General features: G+C 40.2%; 1 protein-coding gene across 1 annotated transcript in view; it reads right to left on the bottom strand.

The window, feature by feature from the left end:
- The window catches only part of ctnna1 (catenin (cadherin-associated protein), alpha 1), a 93,108-nt gene that overhangs the window by 17,467 nt on the left and 57,326 nt on the right, over nt 1–18,315 (bottom strand). Inside the window, exons 13-17 of the mRNA XM_032528667.1 lie at nt 16,959–17,110; nt 16,343–16,349; nt 13,048–13,136; nt 10,326–10,507; nt 2,545–2,650 (exon numbers count right to left, since the gene is read on the bottom strand). Coding sequence (XP_032384558.1) covers nt 2,545–2,650; nt 10,326–10,507; nt 13,048–13,136; nt 16,343–16,349; nt 16,959–17,110 — 536 coding nt within the window. The remainder of the gene's footprint in view (nt 1–2,544; nt 2,651–10,325; nt 10,508–13,047; nt 13,137–16,342; nt 16,350–16,958; nt 17,111–18,315) is intronic.

Raw genomic sequence — 18,315 nt, 5'->3', positions numbered from 1 at the left:
TCAGAGATGTGGTTGTACAAGTCCAGCATGGGAGGGCAGGGTTCGGACTCATCCCAAAAACTCTTTTGTGGCACAAAGCAACATTAGTGCAGAAGAGACAGCTAGTGGTAGAAGAAGTCAGGAGACAGGAGCAGGGTGAGCGACATGCCAAGTCAAGCAGGGGAGATGAACCAACTGGGAGGGCCTGGAGAAGAAAAAGCTCAGCTGGCATAGCATCTGGCAGATGGAGGAAGAGCGGCTGAGTTTTGCCATCAGAGCCACATCCAATCTGCTACCCTCCCCCCAAAATCTGAAAGTGTGGTATGGAGAAGATCCCGCCTGTCCCCGGTGTCAAGTACCTGCATCCCTAAAGCACATTCTATCAGGGTGCACTACAAGTCTCACCCAGGAGCACTATACTATATACGGCATAAACAAGTACTCAGAGAGCTGGCGTCAATACTGGAACAGAAGTGTACCACCAAAAACAACCTCCCACAAATATCAGCAGGACAGGTCAACTTTACAAATTTCATACTAGCTGGCCAAAATCAAGAGCATCACACAACAGCTAAGGATTCAAGCATCCTGCAGTCAGGGCAGGATTGGAAGTGGACCTTGATAAGAAGCTTGTGTTTCCCCCCAGAAATAGTGGCTACAACACTCCGGCCAGACATGGTACTGGGGTCTCCAACAACAAAGCTGGCATATGTTGAGGAATTAACAGTACCATGGGAAAATGGAGTTCAAGAGGCTTATGAGGGAAAAAGAACGAATATTCCGACCTGGCAGCTGAAGCATCCCAGGACGGTTGGAAGACCAGCATCTTCCAAGTAGAGGTTGATTGCAGGGGATTTGTTACCGCATCTACCACCAGTTTACTGAGAAAAATAGGATAGGGGTGAAGGGTCGCTCTCTCCAAAAGGCCATCAAGTTTATGGCAAGTGCTGCCGAAAAAAGCAGTAACTGGCGTTGGATCAAGCGTAAGGACCCTAACTAGCAGCAAGGTAGAAACAGATGGTATGCGGTCAGGCTTAGGCTGAATCCCATTCCTTCCCCTTACCCCTTTACCCCTTTCCCTAGTTTTTGCGCGTTCACGCGGGACTATTTGTGGTCAATACGTATTACGAGCTAGGGGTAGGGGAAGACCGAGGGGCTGTTAGCCCTTAAAACCTAGTGTGGATGCGACCTCACTAAAAACACAAGCATCAATGGCTTGCCCGTCGACCAGAGAGATCATGAATGTAAGTATTTTCGGGCTTAAATAATTTGATTAAAAATTTATGACAGTCTTGTTTTGTGGTCTATGCAGCCTGTACATGTGTACTTGCAACCATTTCCTAACTGAAACTTTTTAAAAAATCGCTAGCTTGCAATGCTAACGTTAATCGCTACGCTAACGTTGATTTGCACAACAGTCCACATATTTCTGCTTGAATGGACTGTATACATCCATAGATTGTATAGCTATATATAAAATTTAAACGGTTACGATACATCGCTACGTGCCTAAATATACGCCCTGTATCACACAGGAGGACACAGCACACTCACACCTCTCACACACACCAACGGAGAGGCCGAGGAGAGGAGAACAGCGTCTGACAGGCAGCCTGAGTACCATCTTGTAAATAATTATAACCTTTTATTACATTAGATTTAATATTTCAGTTCATAAGAGTTTGTTTTACTTGCTTATTTTGCAAAAATAAAGATATTATAAAGTAAACAAAAATATAAAGCTCAATAAGTTGTATTTTTCATTTGCAATGGTGGTGTGAGTTCCAAGTTTATGCCCCAGTGCGGTTTCCTACGGCGTACTACTGTCTGCAGTATGTGCAGTCAGACTTTGGTGTGGGATAAACCCATAGACCCAATGATTATTTCATTAACATGGTTAATTTTAAAGATATATTTGTGTTCACTTTTTATAAAATATATGGTTAAATTGTACAATGTATTTCTGTATTTCTGTTCAGCTCAGACGGCGATGAAAATAACGGCAATCAAAAAGAGCATGTACATGAAATGGGGTTGACTCGCCATTAGAAAGGAGAATTCAACTTGGTTAGAGAGCTACGGTGCCACGACGAAAGGTTCCATAATACATTAGGTTGGACAAGAAGCAGTTTGATGTCCTCCAGTTATCTCATTGGTTGTGCTTTGAAAGGTCAGAGTTAAAATAATGGGAACTTTGAGCGCAACAGCCAGTTTCCCTCGCTGAGGGTAGCACTCCGCCTAGTTGGTCTGTACTGCTCTCCCCATAGAAAAACAAAGGCACAGCCCGTGGTTTTACCGTGGATCATGTGTAGGCACCTAACACAACAATCGCACATACGTCCGATTCTTAGAGCACATTCTGAGGTCTTTCATCGCCAATACACAACGGGAAAGTAAAACCCTAATTTAACAACATATTTCATGTAGAATGAAACATGTTATTTTGCAATACACTTGCCATTCGTGTTAGGTCTCAAAGTTTGTGCTACAATGTTTACTCTGGCTTTGGATTGTTTTGTTTTCGTCCTTTGTGCTGCTGCACTTGGTGCTTCATTAAGGTCTTACATTGTCAGCGATAGTGCGGCCCAGCTTGTCCATCCGTGATCCCGCCTCTGCAATTTTCTTGGCAGCGCTGATGACATCAGATGTATTCTTCAGTGGCCCTTTCCCCCTGGGGAGAAAAAGTGGAAAACCAGTCACCGTTTCTGATCTACTGTAGCCTCATTCAATATGCAGGAGCCACATCTCAGTCATCAAGTGGTTTGTTTGGGAAGGTTGTTTCCACACAAACATTTCTTTTTGAAAAATTTTAAAAATACACGTTTATGCAAGTGCACAGGTGATTCCATACAAACAAAACAATAACAGTCTGGCACCATATTGTTCAGTCAGAGATGAGCACATTAAAGCAACCCATGAAACGTAGAGAGGCAGCCTTCACTCTCAGGACCGCGGTGCTGTACTCTTTTGTTGCACCATCACCCCACTTACAAATCCTGGTGCTAAACTATTATTTCCTGTAATTTTGGCAAATGATAGATAAATATCTTAAATCTTTAAGAAGAGCTTGTAAGAATTGGCAGAATTCTGCAGGAAATGTTCAGAAACCCGATTAAGATCTCCCACACTATGTTTCTAGCACCACAACTTTCATTCATCTACTTGCCTTTAATTCAGCGCTTTGAGGGTTATTAGAAGATAATGCAATCAGTTCTTTGTTTGCGAAAGGGAGTGCCCTCATAATCGCAACACACAACGTACAATTCGCTGCACCACACACAATGTCATGCCCTACAACACATCACCCACACCAACACACACACCTAAAACTAATTTTAGCCACCAAAGCTCACATTCTATATGTACTTTATAATCCCCATGGGCCCTAGCAACGTCACAACACAGCCAAACAAACCACAAACAACACACACAATCAAACTACAACTGAGACATTATTTAACAAATCACCTGCAGCGCCATTTAGGGACTACATCACACAACCCAATGCTCAAAGCCCCTATCCTATACAGCCGATGGGACAAGCCATCAACAACTACTATCACAACCACAACATCACACCCACACCCACCACAACCAGATAGATTTTTACAGTTTGACCCACCAAAAGGGTACAAAAACCCTAAGAAAAGTGCCAAAGAAAAAAATAAAATAATTGAAAGTAGAGATTGAGTACAATTGTATTTAACAAAATCACCTGCAGGCATTTTAGGGATACTATAACTTACAAGTCCAATGCTCAAGAGCGTCTGTATCCTTTTGTTATCGCTGATGGGCCATTAATGCATCAACAATCTCTATAGCAGCAAGGACAAATGCAGCCCCCACCCATTTTTCAAAGCCAGATAGAATTTCTAACAGTTTGAACCCACACAAAACTAGTGTACTCTTAGCAGTGTACAGTAAAATATGCTATTTTAGAAAATATTTTCATGCTGCAATCTGCAATTTTGGTGGGCCAACACTCGGTACATCCCTAGTGTAAATGATCACATTTTTTTCAAACAAAAGAGTGACATTTAGTCGCCTCAGCGTTTATAATTCTCTTCATCTCTTTCAGTTCAACAGTCAACACAAAACCTGCCATCTGATCATGTACCTACATATGGGATCTACCTGTACCTATAAAAATAATACTATTTAGTAGCATAATATAGTAGCGTTGTTAAAATGAGTCACGTTGTCATTCCAGATATTATAGCGCACACACAGGACTCGTTTTTATAGCCCAACAAAGTGTCACTAGTTTTGCTTTCATTTTTATTTTTTTACACATGAAAGGATGAAGATTGTGTGCCTACAAACCTTAATGTGATTATAGGAGCATGAAAATGAATATTGGCGTAACCGGATACTTTTTTTATTTTATTTTATTACAACGTTCAATGGCATGGCCTATCTTTGGCCATTGTCCTAATGTTAAACATCCTAATCCTAATATTACACAATTATTTACCATTCTAGAGCCAAACAACGCCCGTCCCAACACCGGACGGGTCCAGCCCTGACCTGACCCACTGTAAAGCTTGTCAGCCATTCGCGGTTTTTTTCTGCCCTCACAAGGGACTCTGGGACACAGTTGGCAAGAGGCACAAATTGGATTCAAAGCTGCTCTCTCCAGGCTAAAAAATGAGCCGTCCAACCCAGAACAGATGGAATTTTGTGTTGTGTTCCCTCGCTTCCTCTTTTCTCCCCTCCCACCTCCAACCCTTCCCCTCTTCTGCTCTCCCTCTGCTGCTCGGCTGTAAAGCAAGTCAGGGTCCTAGTGGAAGAGGAAACACGTCAGAGCACAGACTGGGAGCTCTCCAGGGACAAGTCAATCCCTGGAAACAGAGCTTGAGGCATTGTGATGGGTTCTGAAAAACAAAAACTGTCATAGGGATGTGTTTGTTACTGTTGCTAGGATAATGCTGTAGTTTGCCTCAATTAAAAAAAAAAAACAGCACTTCATAATGTATAATAACAGCAACCACTAATTTCTCACTGATTTATCTTAAAAATATCCCTTGCCTTAGCCCTGAAAATAAAAAAGGGCCAGTTGCTTAATTTCTTCTTCAGGTCTGAGCTCTGTTCCTTGGCTTGAGTGGCCAAGTTACAATGGGGAAAAGCACAAAGAGGCCACAGAGATAGACAAGCAAACTCCTGACAGGAGGACACCCTTGTAAGGTTTTCGTAGTGGATTTGTACATGGAGAAGATACTGGGGATTCCAGGTCAGGTGACAGCTGCAAGCCTCCAGATGGGTGTAAGCCACATCGGACTGAGTACTCTACAGCACAGAATGCTAAAAGACAGGTGGCTTCCAGATATTACGTTGCATGTTTATCAACCCACACATGCCTTATTCATGAGTGCTGCCATACAGCCATAAGCGATGCAGGATTTAGCAAGAATCTCTCACACTCTCTGCAGATTTGTCAGGAGAGAGGTTGAGAACAATTACCTCACACAGCATTAACCTTGGCAGGGCTTTGTGCCAGCTCAAGGTTAAGGGGGCAATAATTTGGGCCCTGCTGAATTAGCCGGCAACTGACCTTCCATGTGCTATTGCAGCATGCAAGAGTCAAGGCGTATTCACATCCCAACAAACATCCATGAGTGTCAGACACTCAGACCGGCATATACAGACTGCAATCCAATGTCACTGAGGGCCAAATAAGAAAAGTCACAATACTAAGTTGTGGTATTAGCCCATAACTCCGCCAACTTTCACAGTAACTGCACTATTAACACAGGCACAAAAGCCATTCCCACAACTTTGTTTTATAAACTATTTTAAATGGAAACAGCCGAGCATAGAGAATATAAAAGAATCTGGCCATGCTGATCATCACTAGGGTCAAAGACATCAACGCTTCACCCAAAATGCTCTGAATTTAAAAACTTGGCAACCCATTATAAATATTACTTAACAATATTGTTTTTAATGTATTTAAAACCTGAGCTAAAAGTTATGCTTCCCTTAGAATATTTATGTACATTTAAACCTATAATGCAGAACTATTTCATATTAATGAACGTGCGTTACATTGAGGCCAATACCAAATTAGGTTGATGAGAAGCTAATTACGCCTATCAGCTCCACAAAACTCTACGAAATGGTGCCGTCAGGCAACTTTCACACGCAGAAGCTTGAGTTTTACATCGCCACTGAGAAAGAACAACGGCAACAGTCATCTTAGGAGAGGACATAAAAACAACAAGACAATCCACCATTTCCTCCTTGAACTACTAGCAACTGAAGGGGAAGGTGGTGCGCGACCAGGTGCATTTTCAATGAACATTTGATTCGGAAAACCTTAGTTGTAAATATGGAACGCCATTCAAAATTAAAAACATCCATTTTTCAGGACGATTGTTATTAAATCCTAGATAAAATATATGCAGGAGATAAGCTAGGATTTGTTATGGTTTAAAATTCTGTCAATGCCTATAAAAATGCCTCCAGTAGCATTTCTCTTCCTGTATCGATCAAACTTAAGTTACTTACTGTGAATTAGTCCACAGGTTACCATTCTCTTAAGTATAACTGGCTAATGATTGTGCTCTGATTTAGTGTTCATGATTTTTGCTTTCAGGGTAAGCAGCTACATTTTAGCAAAAACAAAACCCGATGTTCAGTAACAAAATAACTTTTCGATTAGTATAAACGGCCAAAATCTTACCAAACATGATGCAGTCAGCGCATACCAGTTTGATACTAACAGCTCAGTGCTCAAAAAGCACTCAGAATCAATGTTGTATTCTCAAAAATGTATTGACAATTGTTCTTTTTTCTGATAGGCTTGCTTAGTTGTTTTTGATCCGACAAAACAAATTTTAGACGACAATTGGAATCATGCAAAATCAATACATTTCTTTGCAGTAATACATAGCTAGTGTTCCTATGTCTGTAAATGTGTACATGTAGAATATGTTTTCCAGTAAATGCAGTATTAAAAAATAGCTTCAAGGGGGCGTTTTCCTTATTGGAAAATCTTTTTCAGTTGAATTCATTGGGTCTGCTTTATATTGTAAAACAGAGAGAAGCAGCCTTTATGTTGATAAAAAGATGTCTCTGCAATCAATAACCTCTTAAAATGTATACACAGCTGACGCCAACTAATAAAAAAACACGGATGGCACTCTTAGATGGAAGCTGCATCATTTGCATTACATTTACATGTGAAGCAATTAATTTTTCTTGGTCCTCTGAAAAAATAAGCAGCAAATTAAAAAATGCCAGGGTTCTGTGCGACCTCCCATCACTGGCTGTGGTAGTATTTGAAACTCTGATATAGCTTTCCAGTATTGTACTTCTTTGGCTCAGGAGACGGGATCTTTGACTTATTCAGAAAATGAAGATAGTGAGGAAGCATTTCATCGTCATGACGGATGTGACTCACAGTTGACTAACCCTAAACACAAAATGTCCTCTGAGTAATTAACTTGAAAATGTAAAGAGGGACAGTCATACAAATACAGTCATTTGACTAGCCAAAATGATTCCTCACCCCCCCCCACCCCACACACACACACACACACACCACACACACACACACACCTTAAAAAGTCTTAATTTTAGCACACCAAGCTACACATTCCAGTCATGTACACTATCATGAACACAGCTATAGAGCTAGAATATCCAAAAATAAGAAATGGGACATCCTAATGATGTCTGTTCTGTGCTTTAAGAGTTTTACAAACAGTACTTGGCAAAACAAACTTTAAAATAAAATGTTACAATATTTAAAAAGCATTACATGAATGAATGTTTATATTTTGGTGGGGCTATCCTTTCATTTCCACCACTAATGTTATAATGTGATTTTGGTCAACTTCAAATAGTAGTCAAGTAGGTGGTTACACTGTTGACATTTGCCAAACAGCTTTTTTGCAGAAATTAATATTTCTGAAATGTGAAACAAGTTTTTAACAAATACCCTGCTTGTAACCACACATTTCAGAAACACTTCTGATTTTTATTAGAGGCATATTATGAAGCCATTTTTACCGCAAAGATTTTCCAGGACACATTATGATTCCTAAGATGTTGTTTTTGTTTCAACCATTTCTCCACCATCTTTATTGTCTCACCAAACCACTGACCAGGGTGAATATGGCCACACTATAGCAGCTCTGCTGAGTGAGACTGTGCATGTAAGATTTACAGTACACACCCAGCTTTATTTGTGTACCAGAGAGAGGGAGATTTGATGCAGTACTTGTGGTTGTGCATATTAAGATTAGGGAAGGGAGAAAAATAATCAAGAAGAAAATCCTACCTACAGTGCTGCTTATCAAAAATGAAGAGCGTTGATGCATGAAAAGTAGTGTTAAACTGGGTGCATATTATTGTGCAGATATGGGCAAATGCTGGGAAACAAATGTAGGCTTATTGGGTGATTGTATTTGGCTTAACTTAAAACTTGCATTCTGTCTCTGAGGCATTTTGCTTAAATTGCACATCTATTGGAATATTAATGTGAGGACTGTAAGGTGACATGTGAATATTGGCGCTGCAGACTAGAAACTTAAAAATGTGCAGCCATACAGCAAAGCATTCATTCAGATATCTTCTGAGGCCAGGTATGGGTATTAGGCCATAAATCCGCCAACTCTCAGAGTAATCTGCATATAACACAGGCACAAAAGCCATTCCCACAACTTTGTTTTATAAACTATTTCAAATGGCAACAGCCGAGCATAGAGAATATAAAAGAATCTGGCCATGTTGATCATCACTAGGGTCAAAGACATCAACGCTTCACCCAAAATGCTCTGAATTTAAAACGTGGCAACCCATTATAAATATTGCTTAATAGTATTGTTTTTAATGTATTTAAAAACAGAGCTAAAAGTTATGCTTCCCTTAGAATATTTATGTACATTTAAACCTATAATGCAGAACTATTTCATATTAATGAATGTCCGTTACATTCAGGCCAATGCCAAATTAGGTTGACACAAAGCTAATTACGCCTATCAGCTCCACAAAACTCTACGAAATGGTGCCGTCAGGCAACTTTCACACGCAGAAGCTTGAGTTTTACATCGCCACTGAGAAAGAACAACGGCAACAGTCAGCTTAGGAGAGGACATAAAAACAACAAGACAATCCACCATTTCCTCCTTGAGCTACGTCACACACACCCACACACACACACACACCCACACACACACCCACACCCACACACACCCACACCCACACCCACACCCACCTTAAAAAGTCTTAATTTTAGCACACCAAGCTACACATTCCAGTCATGTACACTATCATGAACACAGCTATAGAGCTAGAATATCCAAAAATAAGAAATGGGACATCCTAATGATGTCTGTTCTGTGTTTTAAGAGTTTTACAAACAGTACTTGGCAAAACAAACTTTAAAATAAAATGTTACAATATTAGAAAGCATTACATGAATGAATGTTTATATTTTGGTGGGGCTATCCTTTCATTTCCACCACTAATGTTATAATGTGATTTTGGTCAACTTCAAATAGTAGTCAAGTAGGTGGTTACACTGTTGACATTTGCCAAACAGCTTTTTTGCAGAAATTAATATTTCTGAAATGTGAAACAAGTTTTCAGCAAATACCCTGCTTGTAACCACACATTTCAGAAACACTTCTGGATTTTTATTAGAGGCATATTATGAAGCCATTTTTACCGCAAAGATGATTTATACTTTTCCAGGACACATTATGATTCCTAAGATGTTGTTTTTGTTTCAACCATTTCTCCACCATCTTTATTGTCTCACCAAACCACTGACCAGGGTGAATATGGCCACACTATAGCAGCTCTGCTGAGTGAGACTGTCCATGTAAGATTTACAGTACACACCCAGCTTTATTTGTGTACCAGAGAGAGGGAGATTTGATGCAGTACTTATGGTTGTGCATATTAAGATTAGGGAAGGGAGAAAAATAATCAAGAAGAAAATCCTACCTACAGTGCTGCTTATCAAAATGAAGAGCGTTGATGCATGAAAAGTAGTGTTAAACTGGGTGCATATTATTGTGCAGATATGGGCAAATGCTGGGAAACAAATGTAGGCTTATTGGGTGATTGTATTTGGCTTAACTTAAAACTTGAATTCGGTCTCTGAGGCATTTTGCTTGAATTGCACATCTATTGGAATATTAACGTGAGGACTGTAAGGTGACATATGAATATTGGCGCTGCAGACTAGAAACTTAAAAATGTGCAGCCATACAGCAAAGCATTCATTCAGATATCTTCTGAGGCCAGAGAAATATGTACAATTACAAAATGGGCCATCATTTACTGGGGAAGAAAAATGGCTTTCAGTTTGAGCCAAGCTGTTAGTCCAAACTCACCTGGTGAAGTCCGTCATCTCCATCATGATCATGCACATCTGCTTAGCCAACACAATGATGTCATTGCCGCTGTCATCCCACTTGGACACCTCAGCATCCAGCTTGCTCTTCTCTTCCTGAAAGCTAGCCACCTGTTCAGCAATCTTCGCCTTCTGCTCCTGGGGCAACTGGGCCATGATAGCCTGAAGGAGGAATTATGGAACGCGTAGAGGGTTAGCATACAAGACCTCAACATACTGTTACGGAGGCCATTTCTGTCTCCAGGGCATTTTGTTTTACATTATCTCCTATGGTTTCCATGGAAGCACGAGTTTTCTTGCCAGGCAAGATCATGGTGGTGTTTGACATTAAAACAGAGGACCACTGTGGTACTGTGATACACTAAACTACGGTGTTCCTTGTTCATTCTTTATTTTTAATTTTTTTACACTTGCTTAAATGATTGCTAAATTCACTGGCCACTATATTAGGTACATCAATACAATCTAACGCAATCCAGTACAACAGCTCTGCCGCAAATTCTTCCTTTGCAAAGCTTAAAATGTCCAGCTGATGTTAAAGCCTTCCAAGAAGTGTTTTATGTTACGTTTAAGTGTTTTAGTCATCAAAATGCATTATAGGCATGTTGGCGTAAAGTCTCAAGAACAAAAAATGGCTACATTTATTGCTACGCCTTTTCTGTAAATAGATGTCTCTAAGATGGACATTTTGCTGATTCGCCAGGTGAGGTGCAGACATTTTTTTTTTCCTCACTACAAAAGCTGGGTTCGAAACAGGGTTCACAGCCATTAAGAAATAGTATGTGACATATTCTAGGAAATTTATTGAACTCTATGCCTCTGGTCACTGAACAAGATCAATATAAGGGCACGTGTTTGGCACCATATCTATCCATCCTCTTGGGCTTGACCGGTAAAGGGCAGTTACCAAACAGGCAATCAGACATTCAATGAAGGAGCTTGTGAGGCCAAAGTGGGCAGACACTTAAGAGCAGGAAATTGAATATCATCGCGAGAACGTTCATTCTATTACTGGTAAATAGGACTTTCTCTGGAGTCCCCTAACCTTCAATAAAGCTGTTTGGGGCAGTGCAGAGATGAAAAGCCCCTTCCTAACAAAACAGCCAGATAATCTTTGGTGAAAAAAATAAACAGCATGGAAATGTAATGATGGATCACACTGCCATTAGGGATTTTTGGTTTAAATTTACCTTTCCCTCCTTTAAAAAGGGGGAAAAACTACCGCAGATCATTATCGCTTGATTTTTTCGGGGAGCAAAGGAAAGGTTGAAAGTCTAACCTAAACCCTTTAAACAAAAAACCCCAACCCAAAAATTTTTTGACCCCCCCTTTTTTTAAGACGGCAGATGTAATACGCAAAATTTTTTTTTTAACGGGGTTTACCCTACTTGAGTCATATGGGGAAGCCCGTTACAGCCCAAATTAGATGAAGGAAAGGGAAATTTTCGCAGAGAAATTCTTCCCCCCAAAAAAAACCCGGAGTTACTCAACCGCGGTCTCTTTTGTTTCCCCCCTTCTTGGCTTCGTTTTTTGTCTGCTAGGCGGAAAAACCGGCAAAAGCGGGAAACAGTCGTGGTCAATTCCCTCCCCTACAGTAACGTTAGCTACAGTTAGCATGGCGCGTTCCCACGGTTAGCTAAGCCCGGGTCGGCATCACTTTACGGCTGGTCTTTTTTGTTTTTGCGAGTAACCAACCGGGTACCCTAGTATATTTCAACGTGGTTCTGAATTTTGAAAGACAAATAAAACCCAAAATCCCGGCCCCGTAGCTGGAAAAAATTAGCCTGAATAAGCTTAGTAACCTGTTGGGCAAAATTACCAATCAGTGTTTTTTGGGGCTCAAGTCTCTCCTCTTTAAAAATACAATTTTAAAAATACATATTTTTACCGGGGTTTGTAACTTTTTGGGTCAGAAAACGTTAGAAGCACTGTTGTTTTGAAGTACGCCTAAAAGATCCCCGGAAGTTTGGAAGGGTTCGGGGGCACTAGTTGTGCATATTTAATTTCCTATGTTGGCTATGCCTATTGGGAATGTTTTTACATCTGTTTAAATGAATTTTTCAAATATTTTAAAAAAAAAAAAGTTCTGTTTCAAGTTTAAAACTGGAACTTAATAAATCCTTTTTTTCCTTTTTACCGTGAAATTAAAAATTTCATTGGAACGTGTTATTTTACTGGTATTTGGGTCGATTACTGAATTTTTTTTATTGCGCACCTTAAGTACACTCGAAGTCTTCTAAAATCTTGACCTTACTTAACGTCTTTGAATTTTTTAAACCCATTAACTGTGTTTCAAAGAATAACAGTAGCTCTGACATTAACATGAGCGTACAATACAAAAACAAAAGATAACAAATTATCTTGTTACAAATTTAAAGATGTGTAAAATTATTTCTACTACTACAGCCTTGTGGGGTTTAATTCAAATTGCCTTTTTAAATTTATAGTATTCCCAAGAAATTGACGTCCAATATGATGCCAAAATGAACCACTTCAGTACGCCTCTTTTTTTTGGGGCACTAGTGAAAACAACTCCATTGGAAAAAAGTTCTTTTTTTTTGTTTTTTTATTAGGGAATGTGTTTACCTTCCCAATATCTTAATCTCTTATCAGGTTCTGTCCATTTGACAACCAGTTTAAAGGCAGCGATCCAAACCAAAAATGTTGTAAAAAATACAAGAAGCTGACATCTTTCCCTGCACTTGGGCCCGGAATAAACTGGTATCCTCTGTCGCACACTGGTCCGCGCGAACATCAAAGTCTTCGTTCAAAAATCCCGGCGTCCAATCCTTGGGTTGTGAGGATCAAAAGAGAGGAGAAATGGTTTTAAAACAAAAAAAGGAAAGGGGGTAAAAAGTAAAGGGGAAAAGGGCGAAAAAGAATTTTTCTAAGGGAGAACCCAAAAATGAGGCATACCCAGCCTTTTTACCAATCAAAAAAACAAAATGTTTCTATTATGAGAAATGTCTCGACTCTGCCAGCCAGGGCGGGATCAGATAAATGTCTTCTTCCCCATAGTTTGGTACAAGAAACAGTACACTCTAAATGAATTTGTAAATCAAGTGTAATGTGCTGCCTGTGCATTTTGAGAGGGAAAATGAAGGTACAAGCTGGTATGAAACATATTGGGAGCAAAATACTTCAGAGTCCCATCTGTCGCTGCTATCTGTACAAAGGCAAGTGAGGCATGAGTTGTGTTCTCGATGAGTGCAGCTACTTCATCTCTGAGCCTTCACCTCTTCCCTAGCGTTGAATGCAAAATAAGCTACAAGGAAGTATTTCTCCATAAATGAATAATATTATCTCAACAGGTCATGCTTAAGGCAAAATACAAAACTGATTGACAGAAAAATTGGTAGTTGGTAGTAATATGGGCACAGGGAAGATGATGTGGAGAGATAAAGGTGCATCATGACGCCTCTGCCACTACTTGTGTTTATCCAGCTGTCTCAATACCTCCCTTCTGTAATGGATTTGGAGCCCTCACATCTAAAAATAGCTGAAGGTCTACCAACCTTACACTGCTTCATGAAATGTAGAGATGCTCTTGTTCTTAAGGGAATAGGGGTATGGTTTTAGATACAAAGCTATAGTGACTCATAGGCATCTCTTTCAACCCAGACAATGCTGCTCAATGGGGCAGAGATATCACCTGCTGTAGCCTGTGCAACAGATAACCTGTAAATGTGGGAGGTTCAGAAATTATAGCTCATGCTGTGCACCTATTACAACACTACTATAGTGAAATGACAACAATAGCCTGCAATTTAATTAAAAAGGGTTTTGTCAAGGTAGTACTATTGGCACAGTAAATGACATTTTAATACCCTTTGTCATGCTGTGGAAAAATGTGTTAATCAATACTTCATTTTGTAATGTCCAGGGTGTACACGGTCTGTCTAAAAGCTGCAATATTCAGTTCCACCTGTATTACCTCTGTATAGCCATATGACCACACGGTATCTGAAGTGTGATAGTTAAGAGAAGACAGGGAGAGAGCTAAAATTATAGTCTTGTGACAACACTAGGAAGTAGGCTTTAGTCGTATCTAGTATTTTTGTCTGCTGATGTAGATGTGGGAAGTCAAACAGTAAAATCGCCCTTTGCAATTATTTTTGTGACATTATTCTTATAGCCCCTGTGAGTAAAGTGTTTAGGGACAGAGCCAGCTAAATCACCTTGGGCTGTGACGCACTGCACAAATCATAAGGTAATAACGACAGCTGCCCCATGTATCTCACTGTCAGCAGATCCCTGACTTTGAGACAGTTCGATGTCTGGGAGGCATATTCTATGATGTGGCTGTAGGTGGAGAGAGGGCTCTGGCCAGCTGTCAAATATCCAAGGGACATCCAACATAGGCTGCCTGTGCACCACTTACAGAGGTTAAAGACTTGTCTATCTTAAAAGCCCCAACCTCACACTTGTCTGTTCTGATTTAGGAGTTGGGCCACTGTGCCATGCATGCATGTGAGGGTTTATAGAAAGATGGCTGGAGAGTGGTGTGTGTGTGTGTGTGTGTGTGTGTGTGTGTGTGTGTGTGTGGTGTGTGTGTGTGTGTGTGTCAGTGCACTTCAGAGAAGTTGTCTCATAGTGCTCAACTCAGTTGATTTTAAATATTTCATATTTATTTAGACTCCAAGCAGAACATGCCTAGTGTCACATATGTCAGTAGGGAGATGTGTTGGGAACTGGAGGGTTGCTGGTTCAAGTCCTAATACGAACCAAAGTATGGTGGTGAACTGGTAGCTGGAGAGGTGCCAGTTCTACTCTTGGGCACTGCCAAAGTGTTCTTGAGCAAGGCCCCGAACCCCTAACTGCTTGGGGCACCTTTCCATGGGCAGCCAACTCACTCTGACATCTCACCATCAGTGCATGTATAGGTACTGAGCAAATGTGTGTAATTCGGGCCTATGTGTAATGTGTATAACAATAACAACTGAGTGAAAACATAATTTCCTTGCTGAATTAGTAAAGTATAAATTATTATTATTATAAGTCAGTTCAGCCAAGCAAAGGGTTCTTCTGGATAGAAATTATTGTTTTGATACACGTGTCTGATCTTAAAGAAACAGATTACAAACAGCAATTAAGAGTACGCTTAAGTAGACTGCTGTGCACATGCTTCTGGAAATTCCATCACTACCCAGCCAAGTAGCAGAAGCATTTTCTGCTGAATAAAAGCCAGAAAACAAGTGAGGATTACCTCACACACCTGATCAAGAAATCCTGTCAAACCTATGGGGAACTGCATCGTTTTTTAGTTTAGAGTTGATTCTCATCCCTATCTCCTGCCCACAGTTAAGAATGGCAAAATTAATCTGACGGATTAATTATAGGTAAGTTTTCACACCACACACACACACACACACACACACACACACACACACACACACACACACACACACACACACACACACACACACACACACACACACACACACACACACACACACACACACACACACACACACGGTGCTGCAAGTGTACAGCCTGCCCCACAGGCCCAATGTTAACAGCATAATCAATTTGGATAACAAGAGAAAAGCTGGGGCAGATGGGAAGAGAATGTAGTTCTGTGGCTTGCAGTCCAACTTAAGAATGCTAATTAAAACCTCCATCTTAAATCAATTGCTTATTATAATGTGAATACTGCATAATGGTCCCTCTCTCATTTGGTTCTTGTCTGTCTGAGCAGCTTTATTCATAGTCCAGGCACAGTTTTGGAGCACCATTGTCAACACAAAATGTGCTGTCAAGACTAATGATTACAATTCAAAAGATTAAAGTGTTGAAAATAATAGAAGATGGCATAATACAACCAACCAGCACATTGTATTTTAACATAGTAAATACATAATTAGGTACCATGACACATGAGATGCCGTTTAAATAAATCCACTTTCTTAATAATATACAAAATCTAATTTGGCAGTGTTGAGTAGTCAAACTAGTTATACTATAAAGCCTTAAGATCTATCCATTTATTTTTTATAACTGGAGTGGGTTTTGTTGTTTGCTCATTGTCAGTCAATTAGGTACCCAACTACCATCTGTCTCAGTTATAGTTCTACTCAAGCAAAGACCATTAACCCACAGACAACTAAGGCTGTTGTTGCACTAGATTGCAAGCCTGGTCAATTAGGTCTGCTCTTGCATGAGACAAGTTCAGCATTGGCTTCTAGGACTGCACGCATATAAAGTTTCTCACATACCATTAAAAGTAGCATCTGGTGCACAGACCAATGGCCATATTTGTACAATTTCATTACACTACAATAACCAAGGACTTTCACAATGTTGTGGGTTAGATGGTTTCTTTTGAAATGTTTTAAATCAAACCACATCAAATTAATGCAAGATTACAGCTTCTTAATGTGGCCAATGGCAAACCGTTCTAAACTTGTGAAAACATCCTGAAGTGGAACAGCACTTATTTATTCCTGACAGTTTACACTGTGTCAATGCTTTAGTGAGGAAACATTACTCGCTCTGTCCAGATTTAATACAGAACAGGAAAGGCAACAAAAAATATTTGTTTTAACCTCATGGCAGGGGAAATGACTATTTTGCAGTAGAATAAAAAATAAATTAAAAAAACAGTGGAACTTACTCTGATCATGAGGACAGCCTTGCGAATGTCGCGAATGCCATCATATACAAGACGGGATGCGTCAATGAACTCATTCTCATCCACAGGTAGTGAGGGGTTGGCACTCAAGGCCTCCACTGCAGACTCCACTTGCTCTGTGAACCGTGGCATGACTGAAAGAGGCGAGATAAAGGGTGGGAGGAAGAAGGGGAAGAGAAAAACAATATTGATGAAGATTCACTCAAAACAACAAACAAAGAGAAGTTAGGTACATAGGGCACACCATAAAAGAACAGAGACATATACCTTGAGTGAGGAATGGCATGTGCTGTACCACAAGAATGTAAAAAAGAAAGAAAAAAAACATTGTTTGTAAAAGCATTAGCACTAAGATGGAAGCTCACCAAAGCTGTGTGCCTCGCAACGACTTCCTTTCTATTCCATGTTTATTACATTCCTCCTGAGATTGCATGTTATCAAAGGCTACTTGGCATAAACCATCAACACAATCAATCTGATAAAGTTAGGTTTGAGATTATTAATAATCGATTCTTAGGTGCATTGTGATTCTCTCTAGAACGAGTCAATGCCAAAATAAATAATAATAAATAACTAGATAGATAGATAGATAGATAGATTGATAGATAGATATTTAAATGTGTTGATTTTTATTTTTAAGTTACCGACTTGTTCTGGTTGGCACGTAGACCAGATGGCAGGCTGACTTAAAACTCTCCCCAAAACACTGATTATTTCCCCAGATACAAGTGCTTTAACACTGTAATCTAATTGGTATACTATGGAAGGGACAAAACCAGCAAAGCTAAAAGTAAGATGACAACAAGATCTGGGAAATATGATAAAATGGCCGCGGAGAGCGATGACGACGTTAATCCTAGCTCACTTAGCATGGCCGAATGTGATCCGGCTGAAACTAGCCTGCTAGCTAGCATCCACTCAGAGATTAAGGCAATACGGTCCAACGTAAGGAGTGAGCTGCTCTCATTCCGGTCTACGTTGAGAGAGGATGTGAAGAACGAGCCGATTGATCTTTGAGACGAGATTAATCAGGCCCTGGGAGATATCGGGGGGGGGGGGCTTGAAAAACACGAGAGTTCTTAAAATCTCTGGATCTTCCCTCAATAGGAGAAAAGAATAATGTGCTCACTGCTGAGATATCAACCGCTGAACTGGGTGGCGCCGTTTGTCGACTCCAGGCACGGATAGATTTGTTAATGAATGGTACAGAAGGCCTGAGTTGACTCCACTTCTTCTCAGATGCTTTAACCACACCTTTAAGGAAGGCCAGGTGCATATTCTTAAGGAAGGCAAGGACAAGGGCAAATGTGGTTAATTTAGGCCAATATCCATTTTAAAT

The sequence above is a fragment of the Etheostoma spectabile genome, chromosome 10 (genome assembly GCF_008692095.1).
Source record: "Etheostoma spectabile isolate EspeVRDwgs_2016 chromosome 10, UIUC_Espe_1.0, whole genome shotgun sequence".
NCBI lineage: Eukaryota > Metazoa > Chordata > Actinopteri > Perciformes > Percidae > Etheostoma > Etheostoma spectabile.
This window is presented reverse-complemented; position numbering and strand designations above follow the sequence as displayed.